The sequence below is a fragment of the Plecotus auritus genome (assembly GCF_963455305.1).
Source record: "Plecotus auritus genome assembly, chromosome: 1".
Taxonomy (NCBI): domain Eukaryota; kingdom Metazoa; phylum Chordata; class Mammalia; order Chiroptera; family Vespertilionidae; genus Plecotus; species Plecotus auritus.
In genome coordinates, this window is record NC_137770.1 from 76,705,203 (window position 1) to 76,725,488 (window position 20,286).

The window sequence follows — 20,286 nt, forward strand, 5'->3', positions numbered from 1 at the left end:
CTTTTTAATCAAGTTGGCAACTGATTTTTTTTTCACATGCATTTTGCACTGTTCTGCATGACACAAGAAAAAATATATATACTAACTTGGTGTAACGAGTAAATTTCAACATTCAAAAATACAAAAGCAACTGAGTAAGAAAAATCCTACTTTACATAAACATTCAAAAATCCTATGCATCAGACAGTATCTCAAAACACAAACCAATTTAAAATTGAGTCTTTCTATTCAAATTATGCCAAACCATAATATTCCCTTTCTAATAATTTCCTTTCTGACCAGTAGGCTTATATCTCTTACCAGCAGGTTCACCCCTCCTAGGGGAAGGGCTTGTGAAAGATAATTTTTTTTTTAAATGAGCTTTTTTTATACCAACAAGATGCCAACTCTGCTAAAAGCTTTTTTTATTTGCACATTATTTTGTCTGTGTCCCTTTTAATCAACTCCCTAACTGCCAGTATGGTCTTCCCCCTTTCTTGTCGAGGCAAGAGTCCCTGCCTTAGAATACTTGAAGAAGCAGTGCTTGGAGTATGGAAACTAAATTTTCTTCATTAAATCTACTGGAGCAGATATTAAAAATGCATTTAATATACTGGTGATGGTCGGTGGGCACCGCTAACTGTGACAGGCCAGTTACTGATGATGTGCCGTCAGATGGCCTTCTCAGCAGGCGCCTGGGTCTCAGGCTGCTGAAGGACAGCAATCTCTTCCCTTGTGTGTAAGCTCTATTCATCTCCCAAGTATTTACTAAATCACAGGCCTTTGCACACAGAGCCCACGTTTCAGTGTATGCTAACGAATGATGGATGGCCTCGTCAATTCGTTATGTCCTGAAAGCATGGTTTCCTGCCATTCCAATCATCAAACCTCAGCGCTTCAGAGCTGATCAGTCTCGGGGAATATATTTTGCAGGCTCAATTAAAAGAGTATAGTTCTTTCCATTAGAATCTCCGACTCTCTCCCTTAAATGTTTGTTGTTTCAACTAATTATTTCGGCAGAACAGTCAATAAGTGTGCAGATAATATAACACTGGCAGGTTTGTTTCTCATATTTGCTAAGATGTCATTTCTTCTATGACAAAACAACCGACACATTGGGTAATGAAATTTATGTTTTAAAACAATTTTCCTTCTATGTACATCAGGCAAAAACCTTAAAAATATTTTGTATCACATTATAATGGAAATGCATTAGCAGATGCATTTCAAAGGAACTTTCAAGGGAATAACCAGTCACTAAATCATCTCAACCCTTTAAGACAATAAATAATTTGTGAGAGTTCTCTTAATTATAATCTAGGTAAAGGTACAAACTACTTCAAAATTCTTCTGACAGATCCAAAGTTAGATGACAAAATCCCACCTGTCAAGGAAATAAACCTCTTAAGAGATATATTTTTCAGTTCCAAGGTTATATATGTCAATTGTCTTTTCTATAAGTGATTGGAACATTTTTCTTTTTAGCTATTCATTATCTATGAAACAGAAAATAATAACACACTCATACCTTTCCCTCAGAAACGGTAAACTTTATACAAACAGACAAAATTACCACAGCTAAACAGATAGCTGAGCTTTGAGGAAATGGGGTGGGATTAAAGAGCTAAACAACCTGCTATAAATAAGCTCCTGGAAATGCTAAAAATTAAAAAAGGGGGGGGGCCAGGCCCCATGTAGCCAATAGGTAGGTGGGTTCTGAAGTACCAATCAGCATAAACTCTACCACACTGCCCTGCCTTTCACCTCAACCTTGACCTCAAGATTAAGCTCACGTTTACTGCACACAAAGGTCACCTGTATTAGGTCAAAATTCTAAGTCCCTTGTCATAAAAGGTTAATATATTCCAACCTTTCCTTCTCCATGCATCAAATTTTTCATGGTAAAGTCATATTCAGCAGACAGTATATTCAGCAATTTATTGTGCCATTGTAATACAGTGCAGAATACAATTGTCCAAAAAGCTATCACATGAATAAAATATTTTCCATGACAATGTACCAAATCTAGATTCCTTACACACCGCAAACAGATGAAATAACACTAATCAAGTTTTGTTTTCAAACTTCAGAAGAGTTATATGGCAAATAATTGTCCTCAAAATACATTCTATAGTATAATCATGACTTCTACTTCCATAACCATTGGCTAAAGGCAGCTATTTTTCAGAATGTCACTCAACTTTTTAAGTTGTTTTTTTTTTTTTTAAACACAAAGCTCTCTAGCCAATTTTAACACTTTTATTTGAATCTGGCCTAAGCAGTTTAAATGAAATAGCTTTAAAACTTAAAGCATCTCTTTGATCTAGAACCTAGAGAAAGACACACTCTATAATTAAATAGAAAAGGAAGGGGAAAATATTGTCTTGCCCAACTCATTATTATTGCAACTATATGATCAGCAGAACTGCACAAATAAGATAAATTAAACACATTCTTTGCAGGCAGCATTCTGTAATACATTGTAATTAATAAAAAACAAAGCGTTAAGGAACAATAAATCTACTTTCTTTAAAAAGTTCATGTGATTTTTTGTATTTCCCCACAAGGTCTTTTCATATTCATTCTTAGTACCATGAAAAGATTTTAAGAATGTTTAAAAAGCCCTTGTTCTTCCAATGTATTAATACCTATATTAGACACTAAATCAGTGCTCATTCATAGGATGATCTGGGTATTTTACAAAATATCCATTCCCTGGAAGTCTTACACCTAAACTCACTTAATTATTGGACACAAGCTACTTCCCAGTGGCAGAACCCTGACTCCAAAACTGGTATTCACCCAAATATCTTTCATAAAATGTTATCAAGGTGAGGCAAAATGTAAAACAGCTTCCAGAGTGTGGGGCATTGTAATTGAGAGAAGTAATTAGAACAGGGGTGGGGAAACTTTTTGACTCGAGGGCCACAATGGGTTCTTAAACTGGACTGGAGGGCCGGAACAAAAGCATGGATGGAGTGTTTGTGTGAACTAATATAAATTCAAAGTAAAGGAGCGGAAGGGAGAGCAAGAGAACTGGATAGAATAGCCGGATCCGGCCCGCGGGCCGTAGTTTGCCCACGGCTGAATTAGAAAATACTTCGAGATGCTCAGGTTTTAAACATCCTGACTTATTCTGTCTTAGGCAGTGATCTTCTTATATAACCATTTTCTATTGCAGAGTTAGGAGTGAGGGGAAACAATCTAAACCTCAATATGCCCATTTGTCATCAATGGAGTCTAACTTCTTGGTTGCTAGTACCATCTAAGGACTTCACCAACATTTACTAAAAGTAGGTTTCCTATTGCCCTGAGGCTAAAAAGAAGAACACTTTGGAAACCTGAAAAATAAAAAGGCTGGATCTAATTGTTATAAGCATAAATATCATTGCAACAAGCATCCTTAAGTCAACAATGGTAATAATAACAGCAGCAGCAGTGGCAGCACCAAAAAATGTACTCAGGACAGCATCAAGAACTGTGCTGATCATTTTAAATGTGTGATCTTTTTAAAAATATATATATTTTTTCATTGATTTCAGAAAGGAAGGGAGAGAGATAGAGATATAGAAACATTAATGATGAGAGAGAATCATTGATTGGCTGCCTCCTTACTGGGGGCGGGGGGATCAAGCCCACAACTCGGGCATGTGCCCCTAGCCGGAATTGAACCAAGACTCTTTAGTCCACAGGCTGACGCTCTACCCACTGAGCGAAACCAGCCAGGCAATATACGATCTTATTTCAAGTTCACAACAATGCCATTTTATAAATAAGGACACAAGGCACCAAGAGGTGAAGAAAGTTACTCAACATTACCCAGCAAGCAAATCATGAAGCCAGGATTCATATGACTACTTCCAAGTTCTTTAAACCAATATGTAATACTGCCTTTATAACAAAAAAACTGAACAGGCCCTGGAGTTCACAATTATAGGGTTTGGCCTCCTATCAATTTATAAAATAATCCACCATAAGCAGAGAGAGCTTAATAAACCACCCAAGGTCAAGCACAGGCTAAGACAACTCTGCCAAACTCAATACCACCCAGCCAGCCCACTCATGCAGGTCTATGCCCACAAAGACTTCCACTTGTCATTCTAAAATGCACATGGTTTTGCCTAACACTGTTAATTTTATTTTCCATTTCTACTTTAGTTGTCTGGTGCCATATTATTTTATTACTTATACTTTAAATGTAGAAAAGATATACATCGATCGGAATATGTGATACTTGAGTCTTTATAAAATTGTACTAATTCAAACTGTAATGTGACCAACTGGGTATCTCCCCATTGTGTTTCACTCTAATTGCAGAGATGCTTTGCTTTTTACACTAGAGGTATTTCTAAATGTCTACAGAGTGAAAAAACACTGTATTGTTCCTAAATTTAACAAATTAACCTATTTTGGAAGGGATTAATTTTCCTAAGCAAGACATATGTACATGTTTTGTTGTTTTTCTTTAACCAAGCAGCATTTTCTTCAGATCAGTTCAATCAATATCCATCACCATATGTATGAAAATACCTATGATAAAGTAGGTACTGCTAAGGCTCAAGACTGGAATTCTAGCTCCCACACTGACTATAGCAGGAAAAAATAGGTATCCTCTCTTTGGACCAAAAAAAAAAAAAAAAAAAAAAAAGGAGAAATTCTAACACATAAAAATATGATAACAATAAATGAGATACAGATGTAATTATTTTGATCTGTTTTCAGGGAGAGGGGGGAAGCTATAAAAATCAGAATAAACTGAGTAAAGAAAATCCTAGAAAAGACATGCCACGGGCCATAACAGGCAATGCAAGTCACAAACTGGTGATGGCATGCAGTGGTGATGGGGGGCTTAACAAGTGCCTTTGGTGGCGGGGGGTCGGAGGGGGACTCAGGTGGGTAGTGCTTGCCAATTTCTGTGGTGTAAACACTGCCACTGTGGCTGATTTTAAGGTACTAATTCAAAGCCACAATCTGTAGGGTGGAGAAAAGATGCTCAGTCAGCTGGCACAAGCTGGAAAGAGCCAGCTCCAGTACCCACTGGCTAGGCCAAATTCAGCCCACAGACTTGTTCTGTTTGGCCAGGAAACTGTTGGCCCACACAGTGTTTTTAAAAATTCAAACAAATTGACAACATTTAAACTCATGGTATTTTTTTTCTTAATCAGATCTAGAGCTGCTTTCTAGAAAACAGAACACCTGGCCCTGGCCAGTGTGGCTCGGTGGTAAAGTGTCAACTCATGCACAGAAGGGTTTGATTCCCCACTAAGGGCAGGTTTGATCCCAGACCCAGGTCAGGGCATGTACAGGAGGCAACCAATCCATGCGTCTCTCTCACATGGATATGATATCTTCCCCCCCCTCAACCTGCAACCCTCCCTCGCTTCCACTCTCTCTAAAAATCAAAAAATCAATGGAAATAATATCCTCTGCTGAGAATTAACAGAAAAAGAAAACAGAACACCTGGCAGCAATGGGCCCACATTCCTGCATGGCAACACATGGCTGGTATAAAACGGCAGCTGCTCTGCTAGTGTATATAACTGGACTTTTGTCTTGCCACAATCCCAGCCAAGCCAGCTTCATTCATTCACTCCTTGTTGATACCCACTGACGCCCAAGTGCAACAGGTGTCTGTGATCTCTAGTTAAAGAACAAAATTGGAGAATTTTGCCTCCAGATGTAGAACCTCAGTCAAATCATCAGGTAACATCTGCTTTCTGTTGCTGCATCTGTATAACATTAATAGATTTGACTAGATGGTCTCTAATTCTGATCTTGATCGAAGACTCTATGGGTCACCAAGTCTGAAATAATAAGGGAGGTACACAGGTCCCTCTGGAGAAGCATTTGTGATCTGCATGTGAGGGGTTCCTACCAAAGTGCAAACCAAAATGCAAAATGTTATAAATTGGAGGTTAAATGTATTTTTATCTTAATATATATTGTAGTTGGCTGCAGGAAATAAGAATCTAGAAAATGTTGCCCTAACCGGTTTGGCTCAGTGGATAGAGCATGGACTCAAGGGTCCCAGGTTCAATTCCAGTCAAGGGCATGTACCTTGGTTGCAGGCACATACCCAGTAGGGAGTGTGCAGGAGGCAGCTGATCGATGTTTCTCTCTCATCGATGTTTCTAGCTCTCTATCCCTCTCCCTTCCTCTCTGTAAAAAATCAATAGAAATATTAAAAAAAAAAAAAAAAAGAATCTAGAAAATGTTAACTTTAGCCCTGGCCAGTGTGGCTCAGTTGGTTGGGCATTGTCCCATGCACTTAAAGGTTGTTGGTTCGATTCTTGGTCAGGGCACATACTCAGGTTACAGGCTCGATCCCTGGTAGGGGGCATGCAGAAGGCAGCTGATTACTGTTCTGCTCTCACATAGATGTTTCTCCCTCTCTCTCCCTCTCTCCTCCTCGTTCTCTAAAAATCAATTTAAAAATTAATAAATAAATAAGTTAACTTTATCAGTTAAGAAATGAGGTTTGTGAGCAATGTATTACAGCTAGGCTGTAAGAGTCTGTGGGGTTTGTAATACTATACAATGAAGAATCTCTCTCTTATTCCCAGTCCATTTACTATCTTAGCTAAATGGGGCTTGAAGTGCAAGTTAATTTCAAATTTTATTAGCTTTCCCTACCAATATTATCAGCAAAGACAAATAGCAGGGTAACATACTTTAAGCAAAAGATGATACTGGCTTGAAAGAGTTGTAGATAAAAACAAAATATTGAAAAAAATGATTTTCAGTCTAATTTCATCTGCAATTATAGGAAGATGCAGTTAAACAACACTGAACTCTCCCAGATCTCATCCACACAGAAGGTCACCTACGAAGTGCACATAAGTCTTGGACACCATCTCATAAGTTACAGAATCTTGGGAGGCTAAGGTGTGGCACAGGCATGAGCGAACACAAAGGTTCCACCCTGCATTTCTATTTATACTAAAGCTGGAGTTGGGTACCCACAGCGTTCCTACACTAAACATACACAGTTCTATTTGAGAGTAATCACAAATATTCATGACAAACAGTAATTCATAAGCTTGCTGAGTGTATATCTGAATCTTTCATATCACCAGGCTGACTAGGCGAGCAGCAAGCAAATAGCTGGGAAGTGAGCTTAACCAAACACCTGCATCCCAAAGCTGACAGACCTTGCACCCTGTACAGTGCTAGCTGCATGTTGGGAGATTTTCAACAATCTTGAGTGATAACCCTTGTAAATATCAAGACAGCCATGTCTCCTGGTTCCTAAAACAGGGTTAAATAGAAGATCAGAGTTTACAACTCATCCTTTCTTGGGCCTGAGGAAAGGACAGATCTCAACAATAACAAAAATTTTAAATTAAAAATAAATATGAGTTGGGGGCTGAGGGACATGGTGACAATGCACAGCGTATTTTAAATGTCCGTCTTCTTTATGTCTACTGCATCCAGGACAGCCTCAGAAAGACTGGGATTCATACAGAATTGCCCTAATTAGCAGGGGTGTCATTTGGTCAGGGAAAGACCCAGTGTTTACATATTTGCCTGAGCAACAATATCAAGACCCATGAACCCATCTTACTTTCTCTTCTACTTGTATGGCTTGCTTTGTTGCAAAATATTTATTCCCAAGGTCCTAACATTATTACTCTAAGTTTAATAGTTGTCAAACATTTTTAGCAGCTGAATCTCAATATTTAAAATGCATAAAAGAAATAAGTCCTGAGATATTTTAACATTCTGTTATCTCAATGAGACTTCAGGTGTTTGTCAGGTTGCAACGTGAATGCCCATTAAATTAAAAAAAACAAAAACAAAAAACTTTATTTGCTACCTTAAAGCCAGAAGGCACATAAAGATCCCCCCTTAGCCAAGGGATAGCACTTGCAAAAGGTGACACTGTCAAACATGTCACGGTTCTTTGGCATGAAGGAAGCTTTGTGTTATGAGGAAGAATGATCAACTCTTAACATATGTGTTATCAAGATGCCTCCCTGAAAGGTAGGGCTGGAAAGAAAGAGGAAAGAAAAGTAGAGGCAGGTATTTAGTTCCCCAAAGTGGCCAGGAAAAGGCGTGATTTATGACAGGCCTTGTACCATCTTTACTACATGAGGCACAGATTGCTCCATTGGCCAAACACGCTGGATCCAGCTGTCTATTCTGTTCCCATAAGACAGTGGTCGGCAAACTCATTAGTCAACAGACTGGCAAACCGCGGTTCGCAAGCCGCATGTGGCTCACAAGCCGCAGTTTGCCGACCACTGCCATAAGAGATGGAGACATCGCATTAGATGCTGCACCCCACACCTTTAGTGTGTCCCCTATATACCAGCTCACTGTATAAGCAGTTTGACAGCAGAAAGGGGCAAGAAAGATATCTTGAATCAGACATTTGAAATAATTTCCCTTCAAGAAAAAGAAAATTGAAAATAAAATAAAGGAAAATTTATTCTTTACCTATCTCCCACATGATTTTCATACAGGTACAGAACTTTTATATATTAAGGTCACTTTTCATGTTGGTTGTTTTGTTTTTAAGGAAACTTCAACCAACATGGCAAAACTGCACAAAATGTGTAATAAAAACAGTGAATTTAGTCAAAATTTGTGGAAAGTCAAATAATAAAATATTATTACCTTTTATATACTGTACTAGAGGCCCAGTGCATGAAATTTGTGCATGGGGGGGGGGGTGTCCCTCAGCCCAGCCTTCACCCTCTCCTATCTGGGACCCCTCGAGGGATGTCCGACTGCCCGTTTAGGCCCGATCCCAGTAGGATGTCCTGGGCAGTTGGACATCCCTCTCACAATCCAGGACGGCTGGCTCCCAACTGCTCACCTGCCTGCCTTCCTGATTGCCCCTAACCGCTTCTGCCTGCCAGCCTGATCACCCCCTAACCACTCCCCTGCCAGCCTGGTTGATGCCTAACTGCTCACCTGCCAGCCTGATTGCCCCTAACTGCCCTCCCCTGCAGGCCTGGTCACCCCTACTGCCCTCCCCTGCAGGCCTGGTCCCCCCCAACTGCTCTCCCCTGCAGGCCTGGGTCCCCCCCAACTGCCCTTCCCTGCAGGCCCGGTTGCCCCCAACTTCCCTCCTCTGCCAGCCTGGTCACTCCTAACTGCCCTCCCCTGCAGGCTTTATTGCCCCCAACTGCCCTCCCTTGCAGGCCTGGTCCCTCCCAACTGCCCTCCCCTGCTGGCCATCTTATGGTGGCCATCTTGTGTCCACATGCAGGCAGGATCTTTGACCACATGGGGGCAGCCATCTTGTGTGTTGGGATGATAGTCAATTTGCATATTACTCTTTTATTATATAGGAGGATAGAGGCCTGGTGCACTGGTGGGGGTGGGGGCCAGCTGGTTTGCCCTGAAGGGTGTCCCAGATCAGGATGGGGGTTCCCTTGGGGCGTGGGGCGGCCTGGGCGAGGGGCCTGTGGTGGTTTGCAGGCCAGCCACGCCCCCTGGCGACCCAAGCGGAGGCCCTGGTATCTGGGATTTATTTATCTTCTATAATTGAAACTTTGTAGCCTTGAGCAGAGGCCTAGGCCGGCCAGCATGTGCAGGAAGCTTGGCTTCCTCCATTGCTGGGGAAACCCAAGCCTCCTGCTCGCTCCATGGCCACAGCCATTTTTGTTGGGATTTATTTATCTTCTATAATTGAAACTTTGTAGCCTTGAGCAGAGTCCAGGGCCGGCCAGGGTATGCAGGAAGCTTGGCTTCCTCTATTGCCAGGGAAACCCAAGCCTCCTGTTTGCTCCATGGCCGCAGCCAATCTTGGTTGGGTTAATTTGCACACTCGCTCCTGATTGGCTGGTGGGCGTGGCTTGTGGGTATAGTGGATGTACGGTCAATTTACATATTACTCTTTATTAGATAGGATATTGAACATTTTTCTCCTAGGGAATTATATAATTCCTCTTTATTGTACCAGCATACATTTTGGTGTGGGTTATTACTTAATAGACTAAAGTTTAATGCCTGAATATAGACTTAAAATGAAGTCAATAATTTAATTGTGTGTGAGGAAAAGTTTCCCTCACACTAATAAGAAATATAGTCAGCATGTGGGTCCTTCTTGGGATAACATTATCTGAGGTTTTCTCTAATGACTAATAGAGAAAACTCCTATATATATACTTCCTGAGTATCTGAATATTATTTTGAAAGTCATGTAAAATAATTTATTTCTTTGGCAAATTCACCAGAATAATTTTCAGTTCAATAAAACATTGGCATTTCTCCCCCTTACAAGTTATTCTCTCATTATTTGGAACACAGGTCCACCACAATATTGTCAAAGTATAGGAAATTGACCACAAATTGAAAGAACAAGGCCAATGGAATAACCATCCAATTTAAGTAAATCAAGCCCTACAGTATTAATTATACACTGCAATTGTAGTAACAATTCTTAAAAATTAGTGAATCTAGGTTTTAAAAACTGGATTTATATATAACTATGAAAGATTTAGGGCAAGTTTTGAATATTTGAACCAATTCAACTAATGATCAAGCCTATGTGTTCACAGCCACACAATCAACTGACCCACATAAACATGTATTTTCTACAAATCTCTGGGCTTTAATTTCAAAGCAAAATTTTGTTTTTTATGTTTCAAAAGTTTACTACGCAGATATTTCTTCTACTATAGGCCATATACTAAATTCCAAAAGTAATCAGATTTACCCTCCATTAACTACTTACGAGGACTTTACACTAAGCTAAGTGTTTTTACACGCATGACTTCACTTAATCCTCACCACAGCCTTAAGAACAGTTTGAATCCTGCTTCCTTCTACTTCCTAGCTGTGGAGCTTCATCCCTCCTTTTACAGATGAGGCAATTGTGACTCAGATAAAAAGAGGCAGTGCCAAGACACTTCCTAAGAACAAATAGTTAAAGGAAGCAAAAACAATGGTATAAAAGTCACCCTATGGGAAAAGTGGACTGACTTAAAAATGCACCATGGGGACAGGCGGGCGGGTGGGGTGGGGTAAGGGGATGCATTGTTCAAAAATGAAAAACTGTAGCCAATGCAGCACCAAATTAAACTCAGCCACACTAAATAAATGTAAAAATTAAATAAAATTGTTGTGCATGTCCCAAGCACATCCCTTAGCTACTCCACTCCCAACCAGACTGGACCCCTAGATCTATCACCAACAACCAAGAACCACTAAGTTCAACACTGGCAAAGATACAGAAGAGCCAGCCTTAATTCCAGTTCTCAGGTTGAGGTAGGTGAAGATCTCAAGAAAATGAATCATGTATATTGGTTTAAGCACAGAGAGTCCAACCAAATGAGTTTTTAACCACTACTTTTGAGATTTCTCTAGGATCGGCCTCACATGAGTGAATGGTTGCCTATGTTGTGATCCAAGAGTGTAGAAACAGTAGATGTTAAGGGCAATGACAGAAAATCATGCTTAGAAATGTGGAAGGCACCATTAAAAAAAACAAAAAAACTAAGCCAGGATCCCTAAGGGAAAAGATATAGCAATAGGGTAAAGACACTTATTTGCTTAGAGATGTATGGTGGCAAGAGTTTGATTTATGACTTATAAGGAAAGGCATGAAGAGCAACCAAATAGCTAATGTATGGAAAGGGAACTCAGGGAAAAATCAAACTTGTGCCAAAGGGCTTAGTTCACCAACAAAAGAATTCCAACAAAGGTATATCTCCACTAAGAACCCCACTTAACTAACCATATTGGATCTAACTGTGCAACAAATCCTTTGTTTTCTATGATTTTTTAAAAATATTTTATTGATTTTTTACAGAGAGGAAGGGAGAGGGATAGAGAGTTAGAAATATCGATCAGCTGCATCCTGCACACTCCCCACTGGGGATGTGCCCGCAACCAAGGTACATGCCCTTGACCGGAATTGAACTCGGGACCCTTGAGTCCGCAGGCCTACGCTCTATCCACTGAGCCAAACCAGTTAGGTCTGTTTTCTATGATTTTAATAATTTATAGCTATGGGATGTATCTTAAACTCTTCCCTTGGACTATAATTATTCAAAATTAATTACTATATCATTCTATCTATCTGTTTTCTTTTAAAAATACCCAAATAGTGCCACAAGCATAGTGAGCACACAGTGAATTTTTATAGACCAACTGCTATAAGAGATGGATAAAATGCACAAACTAGAAAAAATCGTGGACTGACTGTAGGATGGATTGTTTTACATAAAATGGTGATAGTGGATGATATTAGTTGAAAAGCATTCCAGTGAGAGAAATAGAAAATCACCATTAGGCAAAAATCAGTAATAACTGTTTCATGCAAACACCACTGATGGATGTTACAATCATGAGGGAAAGTGTGATGTGAGAAAAAGGATATTTGCATAATCTTGAAGGCTATCCCTTATAAAGTACAAGGGAGAAACTTGGTAGGCACCACACCTTAACCAAGTGAATAAGGTCAACCTCACCAGTAATAAGACATATGAAGACATGAACCCCATGATAGGATGCACTGAGAAGGGCACCATGTCACTTCTGGGCTATTCTTGCCGAAAATGTTTACCCTTAATCTAATCATGAGAAAACACCAAACACAAACTTAGGGATGTTCTACAAAACAGTGCTCTTCAAAAGTGTCAAGATCATAAAAGACAATAGTAAAAAAAAAAAAAAAAAAAAAAGGTCACAGATTGGAGGTGACTAAGAAAACATTACAATTAAATCTAATGTGTGATCCTGGGATAGAAATGGGACATTGGATCCTGGAATAGAGCAACGTCATTAGTGAAAAACAAACAAAAAACAACATTCAAAAAAGGTCTATAAATTAATAAACTGTATTGCATAAAAATTAATTTCTTGATTTTGACAATTATACTATAGCTACGTAATATATTAACATTATGGCAAGCAGAGTGGAAGGTATATTGGAATTCTTACAATATTTCTGCAACTTTTCTGTAAGTTTAAAATTATTTCATTTTATAAAGAGAGAGGGGGGGAGAGAGAGAGAGGGAGGGGGGGAGAGAGAGAGAGAGAGAGACAGAGAGAGAGACAGAGAGGAGGGTAGAGATAGGTAAAGAGCTCAAGAAAATGAATGAAATGTATTGGCTTAAGCATAGAAAGCCTAGCCAAATTAGTTTTTAAATACTCCTTTTGATGTTTCTCTAGAACAGTCACCTTCCTATATAATAAAACCCTAATATGCAAATTGACCAACCAGAAGAACCAGCGGAACAACTGGTCTCTATGATGCACACTGACCACCAACCGGGGGCAGCTCCTGTGCTGAGCGTCTGCCACCTCCACCACCACTGCCCCCCGAGAGGGAGGCGACTAGCGGTGACAATGGGGGGGTGGGCAGACTGGCTGGCAAGTGCCCTGCCGGTTGCCTCCCACAAACCAGCAGTTGGACATCCCCCAAGGGCGCAGGCTGGGCCGAGGGACCCTCCCTGCCCCCCCATGCACAAATTTTGTGCACCGGGCCTCTAGTATATATATATATATATATATATATATATACACACACACACACACACACACACACACACACACACACACGTAGTGTTTAGGCAGTAAAATATAATCTGATAAGTAACAGTTGATTGGGCTGGGTTCTTTGACCTGAATAAGAAGGTCCAGAAAATAATCTGAGAGATGCAAATCAATGACGATGTCCTCAGCAAGTACTTAAATACAGTATGTCCTATATTCTTGGGGGCAAATGTCCTGCTACTGTAAAATTGCAGAAGAGAATAGAATGAAGGTGAATTTAGGAGTTGTGAGGTATCAGATATCACAAAGCCCTATCCCTTCATATCAACTTGGAGAATTCTGAGACCAGAGCAGCTAAGGGATTGCCCAGGTTCAGTGCACTGACTTAGAAAGACAAACTTGTAATTTCAGTGGAAACAAAGAAACCATGGAGGAATGAGAGTAGAGAGTGGAAGCCACCATATGAAATAAAAATTAAGCTGGGGGAAAATTTATCTCTGAGCATATGCTACAATAAATTTCAGCTAGAAAGATGAAAGGATTAACAATAAGAAAGAAAGGCATAAAGAACCTAGAAGAATATTTAAGTGAAAGATTTCTTTTTCATATCATAGGACAGGAAAGGAACTTGCTCAGCATAAGAGAAAAAATGAGAAAAAAAACCACACATAAATTTAAAGTTAAGCATTTTCAAAATAGAACAATTACTAAAAGCAAACAGAAAATATCTGCAAAAAAATATGAACATATAAAGGATCAACATCCTTAACATATGCAGATCAATAAACAATAAACAATAATAGCAAACCTCAATACAAAATTAGGCAAAAGACACCAGGCAGGTAATTCAAGAAGAAAACTAAATGGTCAATAAACAGTTGAGAAAACATACAATGTATTATAATCAAAATGCAAATTACAAGATGTCATTCTCAATCCATCATGTTAAAAATTAAATAATGACTCTCTTCAATGTTTGCAAAGTTGTAGAGATATATATTCCCATGCCCTGTTGGTAAAAGGATTAATACAATCTTTTTTTTATAGTAAGTTGTCAATACACAGCAGAATTCTTCAAAACATAAATACCTTTGATTTAAAATAGGTAGTGGTTGTCAAAGTGTGATCAATAAATTCCCGGAGTCCCTGAGACTGTCTCGGGGGTCTATAAGGTCAACATTACCTTTATAGAAATAGTAAGACATGATTTGCCTTTTCCCTGTGTGGTATGTGCAATGATAGTGCAAAAACAATGGCGGGTAAAGTTGCCAGCTCCTGAGCACAAGTCAAGGCCGGGCACAACTGTCCTAGGAGTCACTGTATTCTTCACACTCACATACTTGCAGAAAACAAAAAGCCAGTTTTCCTTAGGAATATCTTCAAATTCACTTATTAATACTCAACCTGTGCATACACATCCTTTTAACATTTTATATGAGCAAATAAGAAGTAAATACAAAGCACATGTACTGCATATAGAAGTCTGATGGCTATCTCAAGGAAAAGCACTTGTATGCTTGTTTGAGAGCTGAACTAACTGCTTTTTCTTTTTCTTTTTTTAAAAATATATTTTAGCCGAAACCGGTTTGGCTCAGTGGATAGAGCGTCGGCCTGAGGACTGAAAGGTCCCGGGTTCGATTCCGGTCAAGGGCATGTACCTTGGTTGCGGGCACATCCCCAGTGGGAGGTGTTCAGGAGGCAGCTGATTGATGTTTCTCTCTCATCGATGTTTCTAGCTCTCTATCCCTCTCTCTTCCTCTCTGTGAAATATCAATAAAATATATAAAAAAAAATAAAAATAAAAATATATTTTATTGATTTTTTACAGAGAGGGAGAGGGATAGAGAGTTAGAAACATCGATGAGAGAGAAACATCAATCAGCTGCCTCCTGCACACTCCCTACTGGGGATGTGCCCGCAACCAAGGTACATGCCCTTGACCGGAATCGAACCTGGGACCCTTGAGTCCATAGGCCGACACTCTATCCACTGAGCCAAAACGGTTAGGGCACTAGCTGCTTTTTCCATGAAACACCATTCTTACTGGATTAAATGATGGACAGAGTATGATTATTCAGATTTGGGTATCTGGCAGACATTTCCTCAAAAATAAACAACGTGAGCCTGTCACTTCAAGAAAAACAAGTGATAATTTTTGTTACCAATGATAAAACGTGAACTTTCAAGGGATAATTCTGTATCCATCACCATAAGCGTGACAGCTTCAAATCTTACAGATTTTTCTGATGAGATCAGGGAAGATATTAACAAATGTGATTTCTTTCCATGCTATATAATGAACGGTGACATCTGGGAGACCTGTATAACTCACAACCAACATTTTGCAAGTGAACAATGCATGGTGATAAAAGTCATGCATAGGTAAAAGATCCACTCAAAGTTCATGACAGGCCAACGGATTGTAATATAACAGAGTGGAAAGGGCCAATATACAGTTTCACATTCCACACTGCAATTAACCTTTAAGAAAATACCACTTGTTGGGTTTTATGTAGCAACAAAAATATCCACAATTATCTGAAAAGCCGATTAAATTACTCTTCCCTTTCCAACTACATATCTAATTGAGGCCAGAGTTTCTTCAAATTCTGAAGTCAAAACAACATATCAGAGCAGGTTGAATGCAGAAGCAGATATCTTCCTTCTATTAAGGGAGACAATTAAAAATTTTTCACAAGCATAAAATGGCCATTTTCTCACTACTTTTTCGAAATGATGGTTGTTAATCGAGTATGTTAAATATAACATGTTAACAAAAACATATAATTGCTTTATTAGTTAATTTTTAATCAGTAAATTTTCTTATATTTCTCAGATTTAATTTATATCTTGGTAAATATCAACAGATATAACCAATATATCAGTAAATAAATGTTCTTTTTCAGAGTGTAAAGAGATCTGCAGACTAAAAGTTTGAAAACTGCTGATATGGTCATTTCCAATTCCTGGGAATGGAAAGTAAGAAAATAAGCAGACTTGGCATTATATATGTACAAAAATAATATTAAAAAATTAGAGGAAAAAAAAACACCTCTTGATATCCAACAATAAGAAAATGAATGGTACATCTAGAATGTGATATTGACTATTTGAAACACATTGTGAAGACTTTTTGAAGATGAGGAATGCTCACCATATGTTAATTGAGAAAAGCAAGACCTATAAAGTATATTAGCAGAGACAATACTCTAGTGTGAAAAAAAAGACTAGAAGGAAATAGATAAAATGGTAACAAAAAAATGTCTGGGCTATAGTATTATAAATACTTTTTCTTTTTTTTTTTTTACTGAGCATGTCCTACTTTTAAAATCAGAAAAATTAAAAATTTTAGCAACTTTTTAAAACATTTTAGTACTTTGATTTTTAAGAACTCACCGTATGTGAATGTCACCAAAAACAATTGCTGCTGCTATTATTAATAATATTGAAACTAATCAAGGAAGCTTAGTATAGAATTCTGAACTGAAAATTATGAAACCTGTACTCAAGACAGTGTTTAGCCATTAAACATCTCTGGTATGTTTGACAAGTCATTTAACCTCTTTGAACCACCAGAAATTATCTTTCAGGTCCGTACCTGACCAACTCTATCAAATCTAAAGATTGTGCAAGTCCTTTGCAAGGAACATCTAAAGTAAAACAGTGCTTGGTGAACACAAATACAGATGATGTTATAGAACTGTGTACCTGAAACCTGTATAATTCTGTTAACCCATGTCACCCCATACATTCAACAAAAAGAAAAGAAAAAACACACACATAAAATAAAGTCAAACAGTGCTGTAGTGAAGCCAAGTCCAAAATCACACTCTTTATAAAATTTCCACCCATGCTGCTAAATGGCTCTTTAATTTCTTCTGCTGACTAGTGCAGCCTCTGTAAATAGTTTCCTGTGGAAGAGTTTGTGATTCCTCAAGTGGTATTTTGAAGTAGTGAAAAGTATTGGGGCATATTATGAATAAAAGCGGGGGGTGGGTGGGGAGAACGCATAAGAGAATAACCAAGACAGCCTGGTGCCCCAAACGAAGGGAGTCCTTCATAAGTGTACTTCATAAGTGCATAAACGTATGGGAAGGGTACCTCTTATGGAGAGGACAAAGTACTTGCTATGGAAAAAGAAAAAGAATGAGAGCGAAGGAGAAGAGGGAGGGGGAAAAAAAGAAAAGCAAGACTATAGCTGTAATATAAGTACATGAGAGAAGAATATCTAAATGTATGTTCTATTTTAAAACTATCCAGAAATATCTACCTATTCCCTTAGCTGATGAGCCTTCACCCATTCACTGCTCATTGGCAGAGTTGGCAACAGTTAAAGACAGATCATTAAATTCCAATTTATCAGTTTTGTTCCTGGTTAGCAAGTCTGATAAAAATATTAGACTATAAAAGGATAAATATTGCCTTAAATTAAATATGAATAATTTTAGAAAGAGATCCCTTCATTTTACAGATTAGGAAAACAGAGTCCTTCAAAAAACTGAGATCATAAGACTTTCAACTTATGCTTCAATTGTACTTTATTAATACCAATTATCCAATAATCTCTCTTTCTTCAAGAAAACATTTCTATGGTGATGTCTGTTGAAGGATTGCACGTCAAGGACCAGGACGTCCTCCATTGGCCAAGGGCTACAATGCTCAGTACCATAAAACAAAATGGTACAAGTTGGAATTTGGTTTTGAGATCAAAGAAAAGGAAACAAGCATTTTAATCTTTAACATGTCACAAATATAATAACCTGCTTTGTCCTGGCTCGGTTCTTTGTGTAATGTCTGGGATTCAGTTTGCACATTTTTAAAATGAGGAAATCTATACTTCCTAAAGTCCTTTCTTAGAAAGTTGGATAATCCTAAAATCACTAAAAAAAAAAAAAAAAAAAAAAAAGTGTTTTGGGGTGGAGGGAAGTATGAAATATACCTGGAACGTGTATACATATGCTTGTTCAAATGGCCAATCTTGAGCCAAGAGTGGAATCTCTGGGGTACAGTCTCTCTGGCTGGCTTGAGAACACTCGAGGGCCCTTAATTATATTAGAGAGCCATCGTCACTCAGGAGGCCCCTTCTGGCCTGTGCTCCCTAGTTTGTTTCCAGGGGCCAATTGAAAAGGGTTCTCCATTTCCTCCTTTTGAATCTACAATTGGTATTTCCACTTTAAGCGGGGGGCGGGGGGGGGGGGGGTCCTGCCTCCTGTCATTCATCCCTAGTATCTGTCAATTAATCACTAGACATTTTATGGAGCACCTACTTTGTGCACCCATCACTAAGCACATACCAAGTTTTCAATAAACAACTGTTAACTTGAATTTAATTGATTCATCCAGTGAGAATCTCCAGAAGAAGGCCGGTGAAAGAAGAAACCTTTCACCATCCTGCTCTCCTCACACTGACATGAGTGACACGTGGTTCCTAAGGGCTGGCTTGGCTGCCGGGCACAGCTGATGCAGGCAAAGGGCTGTGAGAGGGGAGAGATGGGCACTTACCTGGGGAACCTCTGCTTCAGCTTCCTCAGGCTCTGCCTGGTGGGAGGCACAGACACTAGGCACTGGGCTATCTCGTCGTACTGGGCTTTAGTCAGTATCATGTTGGGCCAGAGTCTGGGAGGTGGCGGGACAAGTAAAAAACACCCTGGGCTCGAGCAGCCTTGGTGCCCGGGGGACCAGGGGTGGACACACAGGGGCACGGCGCGGGTTCCTCCACTTCCCTGGTGGGTCCCCCAGCCCTCGACCCTCCGAAAAACAGCCTAGGCTTCAGCCGCTGCGCCGTGGCGGCGGGGACGGGCTTTAGACCAGCTTGCCCGGCCAGGGCTTTCTGGGCAGCCGCAGTGGGCCCAGCCGAAGGCAACCGCCGCCATGTCAATTAAGGGCAAACCAATCAGGAAGCAGCGACCTCGGCAGAGGCGGAGCCTAAGTCTCCGTGAGCAGGTATCCCGGCAGCGACCACCTGGGATCCACCTGGGGCGATCCGGCCATGCACCCTCCGGGTTGCCCGCCTAAGCCCTGGCTCACAGACCCGGCAGCAAGGGCACATGGGGGTCTGCGATCCCTAAACTTGAGCCAGCAAAGCCGCTGCCAGGGCGCGCGGTTTGAATACGTTTCCAAAAGCGCGGGTTTTAACGCGTCTCGGATTGGAGACCGACAGAGAAAGTCTGCCTTCCCCGAAGACTCCGCACTCCGAGGGCGGGGCCGAGGGCCAAACCACAGCGTCTCTGTAGACACGACACCAGCCAAGCTTCTGCAGCTCGCGTGGCGGCTGGTACGTGCTGGGAAACAAACTAGAAAACAAACACGACGTCATCAAACAGCCGGCAGTGAAGAATAGCACTCTCACCCCCGCCCCCGGCTAGGTGCTCACGGACGGAATCCTTTTCCTCCCTCGTCTGTCTCCCCAGCTCAAGGAGCATAGTAGGCGCTGAACAAATGTTTGGAGAAAGGAGTCAATGTCTGACTGTTTTCCGTGGTGCCTTGAGGCGACCTCAGATCTCCTGAGGCACTTTTCTAGGACGTCAGACCCTCCTTTAATCCCTTTTAAAAAATCATTTTGTTTCTTAGAAGGCCATGTGTTGTGTTTCTTTTCAAATTTTAACATTTTCAGCAAATGAATGAAAAAGTGTTTGTTAGAGAATGTGTGGGGGTTTTTTTGTTTCTTTTCAATCTGGAATAAGGTTTGGGTTGGAAGTTTAGTTTAGATATGCCTCCTTGGATAAATTCCCTAATCCATCCAAGCCTCAGTTCCTTTGTCTGTAAAATTGTGTTGTTGTTTTTTTTAATTAATGAGGTAGATGTCAAGCTTAAATAGGAAAGTAAAGGACTCCTCAGCATATTGTACAGCAGATA

The 20,286-nt window shown here is 39.9% G+C and overlaps 1 protein-coding gene across 3 annotated transcripts in view; it reads right to left on the minus strand.

Annotated features, from left to right (window-relative positions):
• CDIN1 (CDAN1 interacting nuclease 1) overlaps window positions 1-19,277 on the minus strand; it is a 249,917-nt gene extending 230,640 nt beyond the window's left edge. For 2 of the 3 annotated variants that reach the window (XM_080687850.1, XM_080687849.1), the window contains exon 1: window positions 18,934-19,276. In XM_080687850.1, the coding sequence (XP_080543976.1) occupies window positions 18,934-19,034 (101 nt within the window). In that variant the 5' untranslated portion in view covers window positions 19,035-19,276. Of the gene's footprint in view, window positions 1-18,933 lie in introns of all 3 variants that reach the window. The other variant, XM_080687848.1, reaches the window with a different exon arrangement.
• Window positions 19,278-20,286: the final 1,009 nt, after the last annotated feature.